We start from the raw sequence: 24,395 nt of genomic DNA, 5'->3' as shown, positions 1-24,395 counted from the left end.
GATCCAGTAAATGGGTCCAACAGTTCCCACAAATTCAGCCTGTCATAAGTGGTAGGACTAAGTGGTCTCTGACAACCCCAGATCTGGTACTGTAAGCAGTGTCCCCAAAAGCAGTGTGCCATGTTTTACATCTGCTCTGCCAAGCACTGGAGTGAGAAAGTGAGAAAGAAGCTAAAGAAAAGGTATTTTTCTGCTTTACTGCCAGCTTTTTTAACTCTGAGGCTTTTTCCTTAGGGCCTCCATTGCTGCAACTTTATGAATAACTCCTAGCCATGACAACTGATGAAAAATGCAACTTTCCTAACCTCATTCCCTGAGCCCTACCACCCTCCACTCGCTCAAAAACCCACTGAGAGCTGAAATAGCCCCAAAGTCAATGCAAGCACATTATGAATATACTTTAGGATGTAACCTAGTGAGTCTTGGATGCCTGCCACTGGCAAACTCTTGTTTTTCCAGCATCATTGTTGTGCCTCTTCTCTCTTTGAGGATAAAGCTTCCTGGGCTTCTAAAAGTCTCTGGTAACCTTTTCTGGACTCAGCTGGCTTTGTCAGCAGTTTTTTTTTAGTGGAAGCCAGGGCCCCTGCTCCAGCCAAAAGGTTTGAGGAATTTCTTTTGAGGCATCACTACCACAAGACAGGCAGCAATTAGGTGAAGCCTTCAGGTATCACAAGGATATATATGTATACATACATATATGTGCTGCCTGGGTTATCTGACATGGCATCCTTTGCTATAGATAGGTAGCTATATGGTTGATGGAGCAAATTACTTTTTTGTGGATTTGGTACTCAAAAGGTCCAATTCAGAGCTCTTCTATACTTAATGAACTTCACCATGGCCTGAGAAGATGTGCTTCAGCATGGTGGATGGTGGTGTACCCTGCAAGGGGAGTTACAGCAGCCTTCCCACTGGGAAGGTAGGGGCACTCTCCTGTGCCCACTGTGCCCAGAGCAGACCCTGCATCTCCAGGGAGCCCTGGCACCCACATTTTAATTTGTCAGCTCCCCATTGGCTTCTCTGCTGGGTACCCTGTGGTCCTTTTCAAAAGCAGGTGGTGTTAACATTTCCTTCTATGGTGAGCACATCATGTTCTCACTTACAAAAGGCAGAAAAAACTCCTTATTTAAAACCGGCTAGAAAAAAATCACCTTTTAGGAAAGTTGCAGCAAGGTGCCCCTTGCCTCAGCTTTCAGACAAAATAACATTTTTTGTCTGCACGAACTAAGAGCTACTATCACTTTTTTGTATGTGTGACACTGAACCATGAAACAGTTTCCTATTTTCATTCTTCACCACCTCCATCTTGCTGCAGAGAAGCCAAGCCCCAATAGGTATTCTCCTTCTAAACTGTATTTCATTAATAGTGGACTCATTCCCCCCACCATGTGAGCAGCTGCAGCTTCACAAACGGTCTGGCACTGCAGAGCCCAAAAGTCTTTCCTGGGGTTTGGCTTTGCTCATGGGAACATCTCCATGCTAGAAAGCATTTTAAGTGAAAATGTTCCTGTTTGGTGAATGGTCTAAAACCACTGAAGGCCTTATGTTAACCCTTTCCAGAAAAATTAATACAGATTATGATCTATTAAAAAAATTATTAAAAACTCCACGAGAAGCTAAACATGCTTTACATGCCAAATGCTATCAAGAACCCAGCTATAAATCAGTACTGCTTTTGGAGAATATATATTCAAATACACGAGCTGGTCAAAATCTAATCCTTTTACTTAAAGGAAATTGCTTAACACACAAACAAAAAACTTAGATAAAAACAAAGCTGTAAGTATACTTATACTAAAAGAAAAAAATCTTAAGTAGCTGTTAAATTATCTGCAAATTGCTGCTCTGCTCAGTAGAGTAAATATTTTGTGATATATTGTTGTCTCTTCATCTGAAATGCAAACTGTTTTCTTTATTACTGATATAACCATTATTCTTTTTCAAAAAAAGGAACTGCAATATTTGCATAAGCCAACCACTGTACTCAGGCATCAAGGAAAAAAATATCATAGCAGGCAAATAAGAGAAAAAAAATTTAGTTTACCTTGCTTCAAATATACGCTTTAAAAGAGGAAATATTTTACTCCAGGTTTACTTTGATGGATACTCTCAGGGGAAGTGAAAATATTATGGACCTTATTAATGGCTAGACTGTCCTTAATATCTTCACATATGCATTGACAAGTTGGTCCTGAGAATGACCACAGCCTTTAAAGAGTGACCTAACAGAAGATCTCAGTAATGTGTCAGAAGAAAGACTGATGTGAGAGAAAGACTTTTTGCATGGACCAAAAGTTCAGTAACATCTTCTGTACCAAAAGTAAATAGCACAGAGGACATGATGCTTTTGGTTTTTGCTTTTCAGTTACTGGAAGCTGGAATGTGGTAGGTCCTAAATCAACTTTTGCTCCTCTAGTACTTTCCATTTCTTAATATAAAAGCTATGTCAGAAAGAGAGGAGAGACAGGATGGTGTACTTAAAGCTTTTAACAAAGTACTAAACTCTCCTAATTACACACACACACAAATTACATAAGAAATGTTTGCTAACCTGCCACACAGCATCACAGTTTCCTAGGTATAGTGTCCAACAATTCATACAAAGCTGCCTTTTTCCATCTATAGCTCACCTAGGCCATGCCATGTTTGCTACCATCCTAAGAGGCTGAGGGTATTGCCTATAGTGCAAAAAAAAGTGTCTTCTTACCTTAGCAGAAAGAGGAACAATCATAGCGGTGAAACAAATAGCACTGGGTGTGCTGACAGCCAGGTGGGATGGGAGGCAATGCCATTATGCCTTTGCTCAGCAGGGCAGACGATGCACCATCATCCTTGCCAAGTGGCCAGCATGCAGATGTGGCAGGCTGTAATTTCTTGAGCAAGAGCCTTGAAAAGCAGGCTAGAGCTCCTAAAAGGTCAGGGCCACAGATCTTAATTTGGAGTGTGCTGTTTAAATGAAATAAACTGAAACCAGCAACTGCAGCTTGCCATGGGTTTTTATAGTCCTGTGTCCATGGTTCCATGGTTATTCAAGACCTGTGTGCCAGTTGGCTTGTGTCTTTTGTTGGCACCACATTCATAAGATTTTGTAGCAAAAAACCATCTGCAGTCTTAGTGCATCACATTGCAGTTTTGTCTTCCCACCCACACCTATCTCCCCACCATTTCATCCCCATCCTAGCTGCTATTTCAGAAACAATTAAATAGATAGTTTTTTTCTCTAAGCGACAACTGCGAATGACTTCATAAGCTCCCTCGTGGTACTGACACAACTTGCCAACATCAAATAGCTTAGTCACTGACCTGATTTTAGGTTGGCATCATCTCCTTTCAGTTGTAAGTCCCAGTGCTTGGAGAGTCAGTGTCATATCTTCTCACAAGGTTGCAGATGCAGGTTTTTTGGCATAAAAATGGTGGAGTCACAGCTGGTCACTAATCATACAGTACAGACAGGATCCCTGAAGGAAAACAGCTCAAAAAACCCCCTGAGATTGAATCTATAAAGACTTTATATATCCTTTGGTGTGATCTGTTTGGGATAGGTGAGATGCTGGGAGATACAGGATTGTGCAGGTGACAGCACTTCCTTCCTGGCTGAAGCCCTCTGTCCTGGTTGTGCTGCTGGTGCCAGCATGGACCCTCCTGGGTCACCTGAAGTGTGTGGGGTGGCCTAAGGAGGCACTGTGGGAGCAGAGGGGGATGCCCACTGATGACTGGCTTCCTGCTTCCAATTTGGGTTCCAGGAAGTGCCAAGGAGATGAGGATAACCAAGTAATCTGGATAGAGTGTTCATCTTCTACTAGTTTAGGCAGCAGCTACCGAGCCCACCTCTTTGGCAAAGGGCTATGAGTTACTAGCTGGCAGGTACCATTGCTGGGGTTAGTCTCCTGGCTGTGCTTTTTCAGCTCTTCCTGCTTGTCTGTCTGCCTGGTGGGAGCTACTTTCTTTCTATCAGTTTTACTGCCTCCTGCCAGAATGAAAGCGTACCCTGGCATTTCCTTAAAGTAGAAGCTTATTAGTTCTAAATCAGGAAACACATTTAACTTAGTAGTGAATGTCACTTAAGAATCACTTAGGCCAAAAAACCAGGTTTTTTCCCCACTTATCTCAAAGCCAAAAAAAGTGTCTAACTAGAGTAATCCAAGCACAAGAACCTCGTCAGACACCCTCTTCTGCTCCCAAAGGCCTCCAGCTGAAGATGTCCCTACAATCCCCCTTCAAACCCAAGGAGGATACCCTGCCACTGACCAGGAGCACACAGCTGCATCTCCTTTCCACCAAGCTGGGGAAGCCAGCCAGCTTGTGACAGCTTCTGAATGGCTGCTGCTAACCTGCAGCTGTATCTGAAGGCTGAGAACTTGTACCTGCTGTTGATCTCTGTCGGAGCAGTCTCCCTCCTGCCCAGCCAGGAGGATCACAAACTGCCCTCACCCTTCCTCATCCACAGGCATTGCAGAGGAGGGAGGAAGGTGAGGGGAGATAGAAGCCAGGCTTGGATGTTCCTCTGCTTCCAGACCAGCAGGGATACGTATGGCAACATCTTGACCTTCAACCAAAGGAAGAGTAAAAGCAGAAACCCACTAAACCTCCTTGTCCCTCTTCCTACACTGAAACGCTGTGTTCTGAGTTAATAAATGTGCACTAGTAACAGCTGTGTAACTCCTGCCCATCACTTGCTCCTGCAAACAGAGACAAGCCACTCATTTCAGACCAACATGCAGTCCCTACTTTCTTTTCTCCCTACTTTAGGTCTTACTACTTTCCTGATGCATCCTTTCCTGCAAAAACTCTTTAAAGGTTTTTCCTTGAAGGTTTTCACCTGATGTTATCAAAGGTAATTAGCTAATTGATACAGAATTCACATAAGGTGTTCTGGTTTCTTTTTACACTCTACTTTTCCCAGGCTGTGAACTTTAAGTGATGCAAATGGGAGAATCCTTTATTGTTTTACTGTGTTTAACCTTAGGTGAAACCAAAACTAATGCCTAATTGTTCTTGATGTATCTAAAGCATTTTATTGTTCTTTTAATAATATTTTTTCTTTGTTTCTAGCTGTTCCACTGCCAAGGGTAATGCCTGTAATACGACTCCAGCCTCACTAGGGATTTGACAGCAGCTTTAGTTATTCATAAAGTCCCTCTCAGTTCTATTTTGTTTTGTTGTTGTTATCACCATTTCAGTTTACCAGTCTGGAGCTATATTTACCAAATTGTCTTTAAAGAATTAGTCTCAAAGACTTTAGGCGGAAAGTTAGTTTTTCTTTTTCTTGCAGCTGGGGATGCACTCAGCTTGCATGTGACTACAGCAACCTTTCAAACTCTCTAGACAAGAAAGAGTCACTTACTTTAATAGTGCATGCTTATAGTTTTCTTATTTGTGCTACTTTTGACATTCAGAGATCTTCAGATGCAATATTCACTTTAATTGTTCCTTTAGAAAGCTGCATGAATAAATAAAAATTAGATTGTGTCCAGTTAAATCCTACCACAACTCTGCCATATGCAGTGGATGTCAGGGAAGAATTTAACCAACTATTTGAGATGAGAAAGTTCTACGGTAGAGGCACAACACTGAAGAACTGAAGTGTATGGGTATGCACAACACTCAGTTATAGGACTTAAAGAGATGCAAATAAAAAAAAAAGAAAAATAATTCCTTTAAAGATATATAAAATGAGAATAAGAAGCTCTTCCTTCCCTAGTCTTTAAACATGATGGACTCTTGCCCTGTGTGACTCCTAAACACCTGCAGTGTGGGTACCTGCTTTCAATAAGCTAATCCTGTTTCGGGAAACCATTAATTTTATGTCTTAGCAGTTGTAGAAAGCACAACTAGCAGTCCTGGGAATTTATAGTGTGGGGTTTTGGTGTGGAAGGGTACCAAATAAATTTCTACTTACATGACTTTTTGCTACAATCCTCACTGACTTCTCCCATGCTTCCTTGTAAGTCGTACAATATTATGAGTGTGCAACTGTGTTTTACTCATTTCTGTATCTGCCTCTTATTTAAGTGGCCCTTCAAGAGGTGAGTTTTGATATTCTCAGAGTGGACAATGCCCCTTGCTGAAGAAAAGACAACTTTGTTTTCTCCCTCTGTTGATACTGCAGAGCTGGTGTGGCCGGGGCTGCGGAAACGGTGAGCAGAACCAGTGCAACCGGTTATGCTGGGCTGGTCTTTCACCCACTCGACAGAGCAGGTTATTTTTGCAGCAGTAGATGTACAACAAATTGAAACATTAATGCTGTAGCTTCTGAGAGGTATTTATTCATTCAGATAATTATAATAATTTATTTTTTTTTTTACCTGTACTTCAGCAACCTTTTACTTTGTACTTTGTCACGTAATACATCCAAATATAAAATAGGACAGGTGTACAATTTTTATTCCATAGTTCAGCTTCTTAATTACAGTCTAGTAATTTACAGGCATGTGCTCTCTGTAACTCCTTTGAGCATGTCTTGAAAACATTACTTTAATGCATCGGTAAGTTGGCCAAAGCTTCTACAGCTGTTGTTTAACAACATCTAAGCCAACTATTTTAGACTAGTCAGCACAGAAGTGTGTATTTTCCTTTTACTTATTATAACGTATATATTACTAATTGTAGTCTATTGTATACTACTTGAATGCACACACCTGAAAATATCTTCCCCATTTTTTCAGAGAGCAGTTATTTCCTAAATTACAATAATAAAATAATTTCTTCTTGATTCCCAGAAAACTAGACAACTCCTTCTTACCTGTTGATTGAGCTCTGCTAGCTGCCTATCAGCCCAGCTCATCACTGGCTGCCTTGCCTACTAGCACATTGGATAAGGATTACATAAAGTTGTCTCCAGCTCTTCTTGGCCCTTTACAAATAGTTGATCATAGTTGAGTTGCCAGGGAATGTTTTGTCCTGAATGTTGTTTTACAGCAGGTGAACACTGTAATTCCAGACTCTCAAAAAAGTGAGAGAAATTGCTATTTCGCAGGATACCTGCAGGAAAGGGTGTTCATTCACAGAGGTGCCTGGAAATACTCTGACCATCAGAAAGGCTAGTTGATAAACAGAAGCATCTCAGAGGCTTAGAAGAGATCACCATTTTCTGTTTTGCTACCTAATGCTTGGTAAACCTTGTGTGTGTTTATGTGGGCTGGACTGCTATGAAGCATTACGAGGTATGCAATGGACCAGATGGTATGAAGAGCTGGTCAATACCAAGCTACTTCGGCCAATAGAGTTTAAAATGGAAAACTACACATTAGACCAAAGTCAGAAGGAACGAAGGAACAGCAGCAACAGCAACTGTGGAGAAAGACTCCCAACCCCAAAGATCAGCTTTATATAGCCATGGTGCAGACTTGTATGGAAAACTGGCAGCAGAGCCCTGATGAAGCATCATTATCCTTTCAGGTGTAGATGTACAGTTGTAGCTGCAATTTGGAGGCTGATATGACAGGAATAAAGGAAAGCAAACTTTAGGGGGCCTTATTTTTCTTCTGCATGAAATCCCTCTTACTTGGCTGACAATCCTCTTAACAGTGTATTTACAGTCTTCATTCTGGCACTCCGATTTCTTAGGAACACGTTTTGTGAAGGGACAGTGTACAGCTTCTATCCCTGAGTCCTGGTTACAAGTAAATTGCTCTGGAGCTGTATAAAACCAAATAGGAAACAAACAAAAAGGTTCTCTGCTAATAGGAAAGGTCATGTTTTACCGCCATCTCTGCAAATGCAGCTTTGATAATGAGATGCACAGGGGTACCTATCTAGATACACTAGCTTTGCTGACATATTGGGGAATAAACTGGAGCTGTACAGCTGAAAACAGAAAATGCTGCATGTTGGACAACCTCTCGTTTTGAGGTTTTGTAAAGAAAAGCCAATCTGAGTGTCTGCAGATTGACTAGACATTACGCATTCATGAGAGATTACACATCCATTTCAGATTTGAAATAACACCTTCTGATAAAGTTCCTGTAACCCCTTGGTGGCTTCTACAAACCATGTTTAAAGTTTCTTGTATGTTAGCTCAGTAAGGGTAATCACAAGTTCAAACCTGCTTGCTAAGGTTAAGTTCAGCTGCTTCTAAATGTTTGTTAAAATTCTCCTCTCTGGGTAGCACTGAATTTTGAAGATGGGTGAGAAAGCAGATCACCAATGTAATTTCCTCCCTCAGAGATGTTTGTCTGCCCGTGGAAGACCATGGACAAAATCTGTAGTGAGACTGACCCATCAGGACAGAAGCTCTTCCTCAGGTGCCTTTCTCCTCCCCACCCCTTTGATAGCAAAACATGCAGCAAGCAAAGTGCCCGAGGCAGAAGGGCTTGTGGCTCTGCAGATCAAAGCAACTTTAGTCACTCCTACCTTAAGGAAGGGATCTGCAACAGCAGAAACACCTTTTGGTACAAACCAGAATGAAGGGAAGAAAGGAGGACCAGCATTCTGGCAGAACCCTGCAGATGGGGAGCCAGCAGAAGGGAAGAAACACCATATAGGAAAAAGAATGAAGAAAATAACTGAAAAGAGGTGAATGCTGCAAGGAGTCATGAAGGTAGACCTACACTGTTCTTTTTTTGAGCTGTATGTGATGTTTGAAGAGAAACATGTGGTGTCTTGAGCCACACGCAAAGTAGGCAGAGCTACTTTGTACTGATCGGGGTTGACATTTCCTGGAAAACTCAGCTAAATGCTTTTTCTCTTTCAAAATAGCTAGAGATGCAGTGAAATACTAAGCTGAGGTAAAACAGTGACCATAATGTCCTGCTTCTACACACTATCCACAAAATATCCTCAGGAATGCACATACATACCTTTGTGGAAAACTCAACGCTGGCTTGGTGCCTAGCAAAACTTTGCTCTAGTTGCCCTCCTGCATTTCACAATCAATACACTCCGGATTATGCAGTTCTCTTTATTCTAAATTTAAGTCCTTTGCAGAAGGAGGTAGAACTGATTGCCTCTCAATTCCTGCGTATTTGTTATGGAAAAAAACCACACTAACCCTGGTATGAAGAGGCATCCCAAATTATCATTGGTGACCTTCGTAGGTCATGGTTCCATCATAACCAGAAACAAACTGGAGTCCTGCCTCTTCCCTTTTATCCCATTTCCTTCTTCCTTTCTAAATTAAACTACTATCTCCTAATCTCATCGTTTGGCCTTTCACCTTTATGAAAGCTCATGACTCCTGATCTTAATCTAGCATCATTACCATCAATCACTCCTTTAGGCAATGAAACCTTTTTTCTCAGAAGGATGCCAGGAGCCTACAGATCTTCCAGTCTGATAATACTGTTTTAGTTCTGGTGCTAGTTGGGGTTTTTGGCTAAACTGCTGCCTAGTGGTATTTTGTGCTCCAGCCTCATCAACAGAAATTTGCTTGGGCTGTGCTTCCTTCCAGCTTGAATAATTTAATTGGAAAAGGTGAAGGATTAACTTAATTAAATCAACTGATACTTTGAAAAAGCTCTGGGGATACTGCCAAGTATGCCAAGGTTAATGACAACTATGCTTTCCTTTCCAATGTCTTAATATTTTTTAGATAGTACCACTTACCAGGCCTCACTGCAGCTCCACTTGCATCACTTAACTGTCCATGGTATCTTGTCTCAATGCCCTGTTCATCTACTCCTCAAAAATGGGTTATTGTGACTTTCTGCATCTTCTGCTGAGTATGAACCTTCCTACTGGCCAGCTTTACTTGGCTCCTTCTCATTCATATATTCCCTGGAGCTGAACATCTACCACAATGGCCACACAAAGGAGGGAGATTTATCTTTGTGTATAAATAACATGACACCTTTAAGTAACCACAAATTCTTATTGTTTTATCCCAAGTCCTTTTTCTTCCCTTTTTTCCTGTTTTTTTTTTGTTTTTTTTTTTTTTTTTTTCATAAGGACCATTGAAGCAACTACCTCACTATCAAGTCCTGTAAAAAAAAGGCAAAAATACTAATATAATGTAATGGGACCTTTAAAATAGCCAGTACTCTTAAGGCATACCAGACTGCAATGTTTGAATGCAATTTCTTCAGAACTGTTCCTAGAAAGAGATTTTCTTTGTCACTATGCTGTCCATCTACTGTGACAAACTACAGCACATAATTACATAATTTTCAAAAGTTCTACTTCAGGGAGTGGGACCACTGATATTAATGATACACTGAAAGACTAGAAAGCTGTGAAAGACACAGAAAATGTATTTTCTGAATGCTGCTGAAGCTTTCAGGACAAGTGATGCATTTTTCTGATCACCTCTATCTAAACTTTCTCACTGTTTGTTTGTGTTTACAAAGGTTTCTTAGCCAGTTTGTAGAGGTTTGGGTTTTTTCCTCCTCTCTTTAGATTTTCTTCTATTCAGTGCATTCAGAATTATAACAAGGAAATAGGAGATTACAGGAGACCTCAAGACAGGTTTATGTATTACATGTGGTTAAACAAAAAACACCCTGTCAGCAACTACAGATTTACCAAAATTAGATTTTTTAAAAGTAAAAGTTTTATCTAGAAAGCACTATACACTAAAGGTTTACTAAATTATATTGCTTACTCACCTAAAATTTTCCAGTCAGTGGATACTTTTTTAGAACAAGGTTAGCAAAATTTCTGAGTACAGTAGACATAATAACCAGGTATTTTGACTTGTGGATTTTTTCAGTTACCTTTTGGCTTATTCCTGATAATTTTTTAAAGGTCTTTAAAACTCCTGAAAATCTCATGAAAAAGCACTCTTGAACACTTCTGCTCATTCTAAGAGGATATATGGACCAGAATTGGAAGGCAGTTAATTTGTGAACTTTATACATCTAATACTAGCTATAAAAAAGCTATTTCTGATATTTTTTTTTGTTTGTTTTCTAGGGTTTTGAAATGGCTGTCCTAAGAACCCTGATGGATTAAAAACCAAAAATAAATAATGCACATCTTGTGTTCTCCTGAAAAATGCTGGGCTAACAGCATTAAAGATTGATAGGCTTTTAACAGAAAATGGATACAGCCCTGGTGGAAGCCACACTGAAAGCCTCCCAGCTCTGCCTTCCAAAAATGCTACATCCACAATCTCTATGGGTAGGTTGAAAGGGTCCCACTCAGTCTTTTGAAGAAGTTATCAGTGAAAATGCAAATGAATTCTGATTATGATTACATTTTTTAAAAAAACCAAAACACCACAAAGGTGACATCTTATAGAGGTGCAACCCATCAAATAAATTTGGTTAAGCTATTTTTATATGTTTCTTTTATGATAATCTGTGGCATCCGACTTCACTGAGGTCACGGAGACACTGATGCTTGTACTTTGCCAGTAATCAAACATTTTAAGTGCTTCTCAGCTTCCTTTCAAGCTTAGTCTATCTTTATCATAAGGAAGACTCAGTTCAGCAGCTATGGACCTTTTATTTGTAGACTGGTAACACCCAGGAATTATGTATTACATCATTAAAATATCTGTAATGTTGCAAAAACATTTGTTCTAAAACAATCTCATTTTTCTGAAATAAGAAATAAAACTACGCCAAATGAACAGCGGTGTTCATTAGAGGTGTGACACTTCTGCAACAAGGCTGCTCTCAGACACATGTGAAATGCTTTGTTTCCCAGCTCCTCCTCTCTCGTTAAGCCCTCTCCCCCAAGGCTTCTGTTTAGTATAGATTTTGGAACATACGCAGGAAAACACATACAATTTTAGCATTTTAGTTGCACTTGGTGTTTATCCCAGCTTTTCCCATTCTTTCTTGTGCTAGTAGTTTGCTGGCCACAAAAAAAAAAAAAAAAAAAAAAAAAAAAAAGAGTATGATAAAATTAAAGGGAAAAAGTTTAGGGTAGGTGCTGTTGAACTCTTAAAGAGACAAAGATCAACTTTTCAGGCATGTTGATTAAAGCTCTCTCATCTATAACATATTTAATTAAAAAAAACAACTGAAGCAAGTCATCAGTTGGGGCAGATTAGTAAGCCTGTATCAGTTAATGCTACCTAGGCATTAGATTCCAAATGTACTCATAACTATCTGGTATTAAAAAAAAAAAAAAAAAAAAAGAGTATGATAGCCTTAAAGGGAAAAAGTTTAGGGTAGGTGCTGTTGAACTCTTAAAGAGACAAAGATCAACTTTTCAGGCATGTTGATTAAAGCTCTCTCATCTATAACATATTTAATTAAAAAAAACAACTGAAGCAAGTCATGAGTTGGGGCAGATTAGTAAGCCTGTATCAGTTAATGCTACCTAGGCATTAGATTCCAAATGTACTCATAACTATCTGGTATTTAAAAAAAAGGAATTATCTGAAGATACTTCATATCTTTTTGGAGAAATGCATATTAAAGCTAAATGCTCCTAGAGAAATATGAGAGGAAGACACATCTGTCCATCCTATCTAGTTGTTCAGACGTTTGTTGGGAAGAGTTGGTTGTAGGAAGACTTAAAGAAATTCCAAATGTTAGATTAGTCGTGAAAAACTGTTATCAGTGGAAAGCTTTGGAGAACATCCAAGACAGAATTTAATTTAGAGGTAGGGATGATAATTGACTGTTAATAAAACCTTCTGCTGAAGGATTACTGTGAGGAACAAGTGATAACCATTTGGCAAATCCTCCATCCAAAAGGCTACAGGAGCGCAGCTCTGAGCACGCTGTCCTTAGGGGCCACCTGACACCCACAGCAGGAGGATTACAGCTGGCTGTGGTGAAGCTGAATGCTAGACTTTTTTTTTCCTCAGTTTTTAAAAAAGAGAAATTTCCTTAAGCTGAAAACAGTAAGATACTGTCCTCACCACTAGCCTAACGTGTTCTGCCACTTTTTTCTGTGCAGTTCTAATTATACTCAATATTTGAAAGGTAAGCCCATTAAGCGAAAAACCTCTCTTCCATCTACCCGCTTCCATTGGTCACACATACATATGTGTATATATGCAGACAAGTATATGTATGCATATGTGTGCATGTTTCTATTCTGCAGTGTGGCAAGTTCTTATTAAGCTTTTAAGATATGGACCTTCATTTAACCTTTATATTTCCAGATTGATCAACAGTTGCTCACTGCTGACCCACAACAAACTCCAATATATTTTTCTTATATAGAAAATAGCAAAAGCCTGTAATACCTGAAAACATTATGTAGATTGTATTTTTTCCCCAGAACATCTGAATATTAGTTATGTGGATTGCTTTCTGACATGGAACTTCTGACACTGGAGCTTAAAATTAGTATCTAGTTATGAGTAAGGGGAGGATTTCCTTTGGCAGTGCAAGATGCTGTGCAATACCAGTCAAAGGTCGATGTAAAAGGTATAGAAGCTATTTACCCCAACAGCAGCATAGTTCCCGTTAGGCATTTCAAAATCAGACCAATGAGATGCAGTCAGACACTGAACAATATACCCCTGCCATCCCGTGCATAATATAAATTGCTTAGCTGGCTTAGTAGTTCTCCTTTGCCTCCCTATTTTGGGCATAGAGTGTTGCTTCCAGGACTTTGACCGTTTGGGGCCAGTTCCGGTCAACATTTTGAGGACTGCATTTAAATTTTAGGCAGCCATTTTCTTCATGAGCTGTAAGCACTGCACCTGGGAAGGCTGACAGTCTGCAGTGCCTGGTCTGGTTCTGTGTACTGGTAGCTAAACAAATCTCATACAGTAGCCTTATTGCTTCCATTTCTGAGTGCATCATATCTTCAAATTAAATTTAAACAATACCTAAAGAAGCTCACTTACTTTAAGATCATAAAATGAGAAATTTAACTCTACAGACACATTTCTTTCAGATTATTTGAAAGATCTCATCACTAAATTGCACCAATAGCTCAATGTATGGATGCATTTCACCATTTTCGAAGTGCATGCATCCTGAATGCTACAGGATCTTATTCCCCTCTTGAGAAGTTCCTATGACCAACAATTTTGGGTCTTAATCTACAATGACAAGGTGCTGCCATAAACCAGCACATAGTTATTGGTACTAGAACCATCCTCTGGATGCAATCAGTGCTCTTTGTGCATAAACACAGCTTAAGGAGCAATAAACAAAACCCATTCACTGTACTCCCTCAAAACAGGGGAGATTGCACATCAGTATTTTCGTTAGTCAGCCATCTCTTCAGCAATCAGATAAGCAACTTAATTACTTATGATATTTTTGGAATCTGAAAGCACTGTTACAGCCACCTCTTAGAGGATGTGATCTATCTGCCTTTATGGTGCTTTCATCTGTAAATTCACCTTTCAAATAAAAGCAGGCCACGCACTTGATATACATTTATACCTTGAAAAATCCCAAACCTAGCAGTGATGTTCCACACATCAGTATTAACTGATTTCTGTTGAGAAGAACCACAACCCCTGCCCCCAGCCAAGCTTTACAGGCCTCTCCTGCTTGATAGGTCTGAAGGACACCATAGGCATAATGATCATCAGTGTCTATCTTACCTTGAATTGTGCCTGAAGTACCAAATATTGTAACATTTAACTTGTGTGCACTCCTCATTTCCTCTATCATGAGATCTACAATATAATTCACTCCTTAACTCGGGGAAGTTCATGTGATTTCGAGCACAGATTTCAAAAGCCCTGCAAACCACCCAACCAGTTCTATGTCAATTTCTCCTCTCCACTCCTATCCAACTAGAGCACTGCAAGATTTCTGCAAGATGTTCTAAGCTGCACTGCAGGGAGTCAAGACACTTTTAGATGATAGCAATGTACCAATGTTCATTTGACTAACCTAGTTCAGCATGCAGTATGCAATTATTTCCTACTCTCCTGACGTGGTTTTTTTTCCCTCAGCTTATTTAATTTATCCTTTGGTAAGGATTCTATCATTAGAAAAGACAGTCCACAAGCCTTCCATTATGCTGCAGCTGCTGCTGTTATATTTGTCACAGCAACAAATTAATCTCACCTTGTGTGACAATGGGTTTTGAATCGTAATTGCTAAATATATAATGTATAGAAATTTGATTGCTTTGCTTTTTTCTCTCCTGATGTGGGAAATGTGAGGGCAAAACCTTACAGTTTATTGCATGCTTCACTACAGTGTAATTCTAGACCCTAATATTTCTACCATTCCTATTTTAGTAATGAATGGAATGTAAAAGGGAGGTATATAAAATTAATTGCAGCAGTTCTGAGGGTTAAACCTGCTTAACCCAACCTTCTATTAAGAGAATGTCAACAGAGCATAAATCTTGTCTGGGAGTGCTGGGACATCATTATTCTTCCACCAGCATGGTTAGTTCTAAAACCTGGGATTTCTTCAGGTTCCTGTAGCTGTCACGTACACCACAAACCCATCCCAAATTATAGCGTCTGTTCTGAGCTACTCACTACAGCAGGACCTGACCTGAGAAACTCAAGAGTTTTGTTTTACTTTATTAACTTGGAGTACTTTTAAACAGTTTTTAAACATTTTTTTCCCTCGACCAGCAAGGGAATTTTCAGCCTGAAGTTCTCAGCAGCATCCGGTGAGGCTCTTGCCCAAGTTCTTCAGATACTGTACATCCACAAGGACAGCCTGCTGGCTCTTGCTGTGGCATTTTCTTAATCCTCAGAACAGATTTCCTGGATCTAGGAAATGTAATTCCTGACTCCTTCAACCCAGATGCTGGCAAAAAATGTAGTATCTGCAGTCTGTACGTAACTGCGTGTGTCCCTCTTTTTATTTTCTTTCTAGGAACTGGCCTTGCTGTTAAATTTTTCTAAAACAGTCATATTAATATGTTCAAAAATCCACTGTTGAGTTTCAGATAAAGGATCACATCTGTTCATGAAAATCTTCTTCTCAGCTGGGTTGCAATCTATGCAGCTGCTGCTTACCGGATGGAACAAAGTTTTGTCCTACAGGAATAAGAAAAAAAAAGAATTACGTAGCAAATGCCAAGTCATCAAGAAGTGTTCTCATTTTGCAGAAAATGGATTAACACGGCCTTATCTGACATGATTATGTGGTTTCTGTGTGCTAGCCTTGTGTAATAACCACAGCTATCATTAGGAAGCTATAGAGAATGGAATGTTTTTTCTCTTGGGTTATTATCCTTCACAAAATTGGGGATTCAAGAAATAATGAGGAAGACATAATCTGGTCTTTAACTAATAACAACGTAAGAATAATGAAAGACTAGAATGTATTTTAATAATCTTTGCATTATCCTGTGCTTCCCTGGATCCTATTTGAATATCTGAACTTGAAAAGTGTTTTGTTTTGTTTTGTTTGTTTAGATTTGTTTCTAACAGTTTCTACCTTTCTAGGCAGGAGGATCTGTAACAATCTGTTAAAAAGGAGTTATTAACTGAAGTGGTGTGATGGACAGACAGACCCAGGACTGATGATTTGTGTTCTCACTCCATGAAATGCAGACTTTTCCTATGGCCTTGGTAAGACTAGCCACTGGAATATGCTCTCTCTCCTAATAAAAAGAGAATCCTAACAAATTTTTAGCTCCTTGGGGAGATTCTGGGAGGATAAATATGGCAAATGTCTGAGAGAGACAGATGTGGGAGTGATTAGATGCTTTGAAAATTTCCAGAGACTATGCACTGACTTTATCTATTGAAATAACTTTCAGATCACTTTCTGTAAAATGCATCCAGGCTTCTCCTCTCCATGACAAACATGCCCTGCCAGTATTTCAACAGTAGTGCACGATGTGTCTGCTTGCCCAGTTTCTGAGAGAAAAAAAAAAAGAAGCTACTTGTCAAACTGCAATTGATTAAAAGCTCACAAAAGTGCTCTGGATGCTGCGCAACAATCATACAGATACTTATCTTTAACTAAAAATACCACACATTAAAAAAAGAAGTATGAAGTAAAAAATAAACATAACACAATAAACTAAGAAGAAATAGTAGCTATTTAAAAACAATTTAGGAAAATAAAGGTTTGTTTTGTTGTTGTGTTGTTTTTTTTTTTCATTTAGGAGAGATGAAAGTGATGAAGTTTGGGGGTTGTGAAACCCCAGTAAAGTGCAACGTCCTTTTAAAATATTAACATATGCAATGAAGACCAAAGTCAAAAGCATCTTATGTTCTGGCTGAGGGTGATGTTGTTACGCTGGCCTTCTAAAAAGACTTTTTCACCTTCAGCATCTGCCCTTCCCTCAAAGCAATGGGTAAACACATGCACACACAAGTCTGTAATTCAGAGGGATATCACTGAAGCTGAAAGGACTAAACCAAATGGTTAGAGGCCTTTCAGTCACTCTCCATTTTACTCATGAGGTGAGCAGATAAGACACTTCATCTTGCAACAAGGGGCTAACTCTATGGTACAGAAAGGGCCGTTGTGTCCTTACTAGGAAGTAGGCCAGAAAGAACTCCCAAGCACCCTATGGGATGGTGGAGGCACCCGTTTGCACCTTGCCAGCTCCTTCTGTCCTTCTGTGAGAGACTGATGGAGCGGCACTGCCCAAAACCAGGACATTGTGACTATGTCATGGCCACCCCACCTGTTGTGGGTCCTCAAGAGAAAGGTGGCATCTGGATTTCCTTGCATCATAGCTCGGCATGAGGATCAGCCAAGCTATTAGGAAGCCAAAGTTGGAATACTAGAAACTTTAATAGGATAGCTGGTAAAAGAAGAAAGGAAACTGCTTCAGTACAAGGAGTGCTATGAAAAACACTCCAGCCTTTCCGAGAAGAGCTGGAGTTCTTTCTTCTCACTGAAGTATCCAGGGGATGTAATTTTTGAGTGAAGCATTGTCAGTGCTTTCTTTTAGAAAGTCTGGTTATTAGGAAAGAAGAGCGTATTTTAAGAACAGGGATACAGTTACCACTCGGGAAAATCTTCTGTCTGACCTAGCCATAAATATAGATTTATTAATTTATCATCTCAAGCTTATGCTGACCGAAGGTCAATGCCTGCTGCTCTTACCAATTTCAATGGAAACAGGCTCAGAACTGAAAGGGGTAACAGTTGTGTGAGCCCTTGAGAAGAACTTTCTAAGAGAAATACAAAAATTTGTCCTTATACCAATATTAAAAAGCCACAAGAGCTCTTGTGGAGACTTTTATGGCATCTGAAAACAGCAGAGTGATTTTTTTTTTCTTTTCTTCATGCCTTCTGGCATCAAGGCAAACCTGAAGATTATTCGCAGAAGGAGAAACTTCTCCATAAGATAACAGGCCTCGACAGTTCAAGTAATGAGACACAGAGCCTTTAATTTCTTCTAGGTCACTGCTATAACTATGGCCAAGGTCAATAGCAACTGGAAGTCATTATCAGCTGGTGGCTGCAGTAGTTCATCTGAAATTAGTTGGTAGCCCCAGTGCAGTTTCAGCAGGAAAGATGTCCTTATGATAAAAGCCACTATCACAATGACATGTCTTTGGTTGTCTGAGGAAATGATCTATGTACCTAATGTGTGAAGAGTGAACTTGCTCTTAGACTTTGTCCCTGAAGCTGTCAGAAGGGTATGAGCAAACCACGTTGTTCTGGGCATGGTTTTTGACATAGCCAGCCTAGCATCTATCATAATCACTAGGCTGAGGGCAGAATTCGAGTCTGATGAAATTGATTTTGCAGGTTTCTTTTTAAAGACCTACTAAATCAGACACTTCTTGGCTACTTGTGCTCTACAAATAGCACTAATGGGTCTAGAGCACACAAACTGAATCATACTTTATTAGAACCAATGTATTACCTATTAACCCAGAATGATAATACATTGAAAACCAGAGGCATATTCCTTCACTGGGAGAAACAGAAATTTGTAGGCACTGTTGATTTTTGTCTCTGGCATGCTTAGGAGCCTCAGAGTCAAGGAAATGTCTTTAGCTTGGGAAGCCACTATTCTCCAGAACCTCTAATAATTTCAGATTGTTTACATTTATCTGTCTAATTTATCTTATTATTCCTATCGTTGATGTCATAGCCCCATTATGGTGTAAATATTTTTTCTCCATATTAAACTCACTTTTATTTCAGCAGTGTTCATGGTATTACTCAGATTCATTCTACTCCCCTGCTTCTCACAGTGATCTTTTAGAGATATACTCGGCTGGTTTGGATTGGCCCTAAACAAAGTTATTATATAGTATCACAGACTTTCTAGATTTTCAAACAGTTGCTTGGACATAGTTTTGGTTTCATTCATCTGAAAACAATCCAGTTTGCATGCTCTGAGACTGTGCTCCATAAGAAACAAAATGCAGACAATGGAGGTAAGCTGGAAATAGTTTTGTAAGAGCATTCCTTACCCAAAGTAAAATATTAATGTATTCTACTTGCCACTAAAATATTTAAGCTGTTTTTATTTGACAGTATCAAAATACAGGACAAAAGGGGAAATCTTAAAACAGTGCCTGGCTTCAAACTGTACTTGCAGAACTTTATTATCACTTCACAGGCCTAACTTCTTACCAGTGGCTTGAGGATGCAAATGATCATGAAAAGAGATTCACCCTTAAAAGAACAAAAATCTTATCTTCTAGTTTTATAGGAACAGTATGACAATGTGGTAAGAAACAACACACAAGAAACATGTGGAAGAATAATTGGCAGGATGGATACATGACCATTAGGAAGCTGCAGCACCTCTAAGTGGTGCAGAGAACAGAACAGAGTTGCTGACCTGCTGTTTTTCAAAAGGAGGCACCTCCTGGCTTAACTAAACTACTTCTCCTATTTATTTATGGTGCATTTTTAGTAGCATTCTCTAGGTAAAGACCTCTAGCACAGATGCAGTTAAATCAATATAGCATCCTCTTCTTGTAGTTGGAAACACTATAAATCCTACTGCCAGGATGCTCTCAAAACTAGATAAGGATTATATAATTAGGATTTTGAAGGTATATCTGTACCACCAAAAATCTCTAATGTAAATTTGCCCTGCATCTGAGGAAATAGACTATGTGAAAGAAAAGAAACCTATTTAATGTGCAGCTAAACAAAAACTAAGCTTAAAGAAAATTATTTATACAGAAATCTATTATTCCAATGTAGTTTCTTAATTTGAAGGAAGGTTTATGCCAACTAATCAGCTTGCTGTCAGGAAGGTATTACAATTAAGACTGTGTCAGTACTTCCATCATAACAAAATTTTGTGGTGTTTCTTGCTGAGATGGAAATGCCTGCCTTGCACTGAGAATTTTTATGTGAGCCCTGTCAGCCTCCTGGAAATGAAAAATGAACCCGTGCAGAGGATTTAATATAACTCACTCTGTCTATTTTTTTCAAATGTCTTTCTTTTTTTTTGTTATCTGCTGTATTCTGTCTGCATCAAAGGTGATGAGCCTTACAGAGGTCAGCTCCAGACCTGCATTTTGTCTTATGAACGGGCTACATTAGGCACCAACAGAGTGCTAAAGGTATGAAAGCTTCTTTCGTGCAGCTTGGGTAGGCAAAAAGATAAATTGGAAGGGTTTTGAAGCAAGAAGGTATTATTATGGCATTACAGAGCCAGCTATGCAGCAAGGCAGCCATGACAATTTTTGTCCTCTAAATATCTGGCCCATACATTCTAACTTTACCACAGGTAATACCCGAGTTTCAAAGGGATCACACTTCTGCAAAGCCTTGTGGTGGATCTCTGATTGCAATGTAAATAGGGTAAAAAGGCACAGGCTAGAAAATAGGCACTCAGAAAAAAAGGTCAGGACAAAACTATTTGTAATGGTTCTGAATTACGTTTTCTGCTATATATAATTTCAAACTAGAAAGCACTGCTGAGTTTTATCTGGCAAAGTCCAATTTTTGGCACTTTGGCCTCAGCTTAAGCAAGGTGATGGGCAAGGCACAGTGGTCACAGAAAAGCAAAAGCTGTGTGAGGGGAAACCTCAGTCCTTCAGAGAAGTCTATGTCCTTATCTTATGTGGAATACAGAGCTTACTACTGAAATACCAAGTTTAATCAAGGCAGCTTGCTGATCAGCCATTTAAAAAATGTAACAACTCCGTAGCACTGCAAGGACTTTCTGGCCTAAATGAGGCTCTGACAGTTCCTAGCTTGACCTCCTGCTTCCAGTGATTTATAAAAATGGGCTGAAACTTCTGAGATCAAAGTAGTGTCTAAGCTGCTTATCTTTAATTTATAAACTCCTGCCTTCTTTGGGCTTGCAGCAGTGCTTTTAATGTTGGGTTTTTGTTTTTGTTTGTTTTTCTTTGAGGGAGATTTTCCTGCCACTTGTAACCTTTAAAATGTAGCAAAATAATAATATTTAACTCATGAGCAGCATTTCTTCTGCTGTCACACTGGATGAAAATATTTCCAACAGTGCCTCAGTTAAAATGACACAAGCATCTTGAAGCGGCAGAATGATAAAACACCTTTCAGGGAACAGATCCAACACAGACACCCTCTGAGCTGCATCAGATCTATTTTCACTTAAATTTGACCTAAATAGCTCTACATTCAAAAGGAATATAGCTCTAGAGACATTACTGCAAAATTAAATGGGAGTAAGATGGGGCGGATTTTAAAACAAAACTTCTCACGTGGGAAAACACGAAACTGAACATAGGCTCAAGACAGTCTGAACCTCTGAGATACCCCAGAGTGACTCCAACCTTCCGATAGCTCCAGTGCTGGTTTCCCTTCATCCCGTGACAGTCGTACAGTGTGACGGGGCTACTGTGCGAAATGGCGTCGAAGCAGAACTTCCTGGTGTGAAGCGGCTCCCCGGGGCGGATGTCTTCTCTCCAACCAAAGGTGAAGAGCTAGAAAACCAATAAGGTAATTTAATGATATACAACTAGCAAAAAACGTTTAAAACCACACACAAAGCTTGATGCATTTTTCTCTACTCTGCACGCCCCAGCTGCTGATTAAATGAGATTTTGCCTATGTGCAATTTTAAGTGATATCAACTGCCTTAATTAAAGTGCATTGGTGGTGATGTGGAATATATCCCCAAATGGCACAATCCCTATGGCAGGTAAGAAAAAAGTCTCTGGCAACACAGTTCTGTGAAGAGGAGAGGGGATACATCGTACATTGCCTTTAGTTATCCCATGTAAAGAGCAACTCGTATGCACTAGGACTGCAGCTACCTGGGATTCACAAAGCCTCTGCTAGTGACTTTTCTCTAGCTCCTGTATGGGTCTGAAGGAGTTACCTAGAGGCATTTTTCCATCACAGCATCTTTCTTGTGTTTAATGAACAGTTTCCTTCTGTTTATATGGGACATTGTTAGTATATCGTCTCTCAACTGTCTTTTTCCCTCCAAACAACACACAGTAAATGATCTTCATCTTTCTGCTGCAAACCTGGTGACCTACAGGCAGCTCATTAAAGCCCTTCTTCTTGCTGCCTGAGAGGAATCATGGAGGATCACAGTTAATAGAGGAATCCTTCTCAATCAGACACCAGCTGTCTGAAATGATGCTGTGGCACTGCAATCTTTCAGTCATCAGATGAAGGTGACAGATCTGACAGGATCAAATTTAAAGATGCAGAGGGTGTTTTCCTTTCCCACGGACCAGTCTTTGCAGAAAACAGGCTTCAGGTTGTAAAATGCTACTGAACAGCTCTGATAAGAGCTGTGAGGGTTGTGGTTTTTCCCTTTTATAAAAATTATTTTTTTATGTGTGTGTGTCAGTGCAATTCTTTACCTTTCCACTTGACTTTTGATTTTCCATAGTACAAACTGAAACATAACATTGAGAAAGTGAAGCTCTCTTTAAACAAGCAAACTTTGCTAGTGGAAACTGTTTACCAGTGATGATTCAGGTGGAACTGCACTCAGGCTTGTTATCCAGAAAATCAGCTCCCCATGCTGTGGTCAGACTGCCACCAGCACCACAGCTACCTCATCTTAGGGCAGCTTTGGTCCTTATTTAAGCACCCTGCTCCCTGCAATGTACACTTTCCCTGAAAGAACCAGTATCTACAAATCCAAACTGAAGCTTGAAGTCATATCCAGAATGCTTATCTGTTGCATTTCCCAGATTTGAATCAGTTGAATTTTATTTTTTTTTGACATCTTTCATTTTATGGTCTTTATAACATCAATAGCTTTTAAAAAGACTCATATTTTATCCTATACCATCCTCCAAATGCCACATTTGAGTGGTGTTACTGTTCCCTTCAGTCTGCAGGCACAAAATACAAGTATAAACCTGAATATTTGATTTTTTGTTGTTGTATAGCTGCTCATTGTAAGCCTCTGTTCTCTCTGTTACCTGCTGTTGCTGCCTACTTACTTCTGTGTTAGAGGTTTTCTAGACAGCATTCTCAATCTGCCCTTGTGTCCTGCTTATTTCTGCTTTCCCCCAGAGTGCATTTAACATTTATTTGCAGTAAAATGCAATGAACAGCTTTAACATAATGTTCAGAACAATTCCAGCTTTTTAAAAAGTAAAGTATTTTTCTACTCTTCCTCTCTCTTGGAAGCAGCACCATGGGATCTCTACAAAGATAACTTACCATTTCACAAACAAACTCAGAAGTAAGACTTGGCACAGAAAAAAGCTACGCTGCTTCTTTAGAAAAAGAGAAGCCTGAGATGAATTTACTTTAAGGAAAATAAAAAACAACAAAAGCCATTTCCTTTCTCTTACTCTTAAATCTAGAGCTCAAAGTGATGAATAACAAATACCTAGAGAAATGAAGTGGAACAGTGGCTCTGTAATATAACTACTACAATAGAGATCCTCTTGCAGGACCTTCCTCATCTTTCCCAGTGGGTGGCTCTCCAGATTTCTCATTCCTTGCATGACTGGTGGATGGAGGGGCCAATTTTTGTGGCTCCCTGGATGTTGGCCCAAGACCACTACCCTACTGAATGGATTCATAGGGCAAAGAGAGCTCAAGCTAGCTTTAAAATCAGATTATACTGATCCATACTTTTCCCATTTCTACTCCTGTGTGGTTTCTGAAGACAGTTTGACAGTTAAGATGTGGTAACAGATGGATTTTTTTTATTACCTTCCACTGAAACCCTGTGTATTACTACATGTCAAATGTTTAGACTAGCACATTCTTTTTCCTCCTTCTTAGACTCCTGTTTTGTAAAACAGTTTCATTTTAAAATCAACAAGTACACATTCTCCTTAGTGATACTATTATAAAGTCAACCTTGTTGGTGCAGAAAGAAGTTTTAGGAGTAGGAGGGAGAAGAGAAAAATATTGATCAGAAAGAAGAGATACTTCTGTATACACTCAATTCATATAAAAATCTTGTACTTAAAAATAAAATTGGAAGGCCTACTGTCCTTCCAATCTAATCATTCTATGCTATCCTCCATTATACAGCCAATTCTCTCTAGTTAACATGAAGTCTGGCCAATAGAAAAATTACCTCCCCTCTGTACAATGTGCAACAATGCTACATGTTCTTATGTGAAGTCTTGAGTACATAATGCTCCACTTTGCCGCAACCTGTCACTTTGAATTTTGTTGTTCCTTTGCCCTAAGCTCTTAGAAGCCACCCTGTGTCTGATTTTACAAGAACGGATGAACCCTTTTGTACTCCTTCCTTCATTCCTG

At 39.5% G+C, this 24,395-nt stretch overlaps 2 protein-coding genes across 2 annotated transcripts in view; both read right to left on the bottom strand.

Moving 5' to 3' along the window:
* GALNT7 (polypeptide N-acetylgalactosaminyltransferase 7) overlaps window positions 1–7,709 on the bottom strand; it is a 94,944-nt gene extending 87,235 nt beyond the window's left edge. The window contains exon 1 of the mRNA XM_009996004.1: window positions 7,704–7,709. Within this exon, the coding sequence (XP_009994306.1) occupies window positions 7,704–7,709 (6 nt within the window). The remainder of the gene's footprint in view (window positions 1–7,703) is intronic.
* A 7,621-nt stretch (window positions 7,710–15,330) lies between these two features.
* GALNTL6 (polypeptide N-acetylgalactosaminyltransferase-like 6) overlaps window positions 15,331–24,395 on the bottom strand; it is a 277,333-nt gene continuing 268,268 nt past the window's right edge. The window contains exons 13-14 of the mRNA XM_009996002.1: window positions 21,476–21,625; window positions 15,331–15,811 (exon numbers count right to left, since the gene is read on the bottom strand). Coding sequence (XP_009994304.1) covers window positions 15,644–15,811; window positions 21,476–21,625 — 318 coding nt within the window. The 3' untranslated portion in view covers window positions 15,331–15,643. The remainder of the gene's footprint in view (window positions 15,812–21,475; window positions 21,626–24,395) is intronic.

Source organism: Chaetura pelagica, unplaced genomic scaffold (genome assembly GCF_000747805.2).
Source record: "Chaetura pelagica isolate M959 unplaced genomic scaffold, ChaPel_1.0 scaffold142, whole genome shotgun sequence".
NCBI lineage: Eukaryota > Metazoa > Chordata > Aves > Apodiformes > Apodidae > Chaetura > Chaetura pelagica.
The sequence above is the reverse complement of the archived record's forward strand: the minus strand, read 5'-3'. Positions and strand labels throughout refer to the sequence as shown.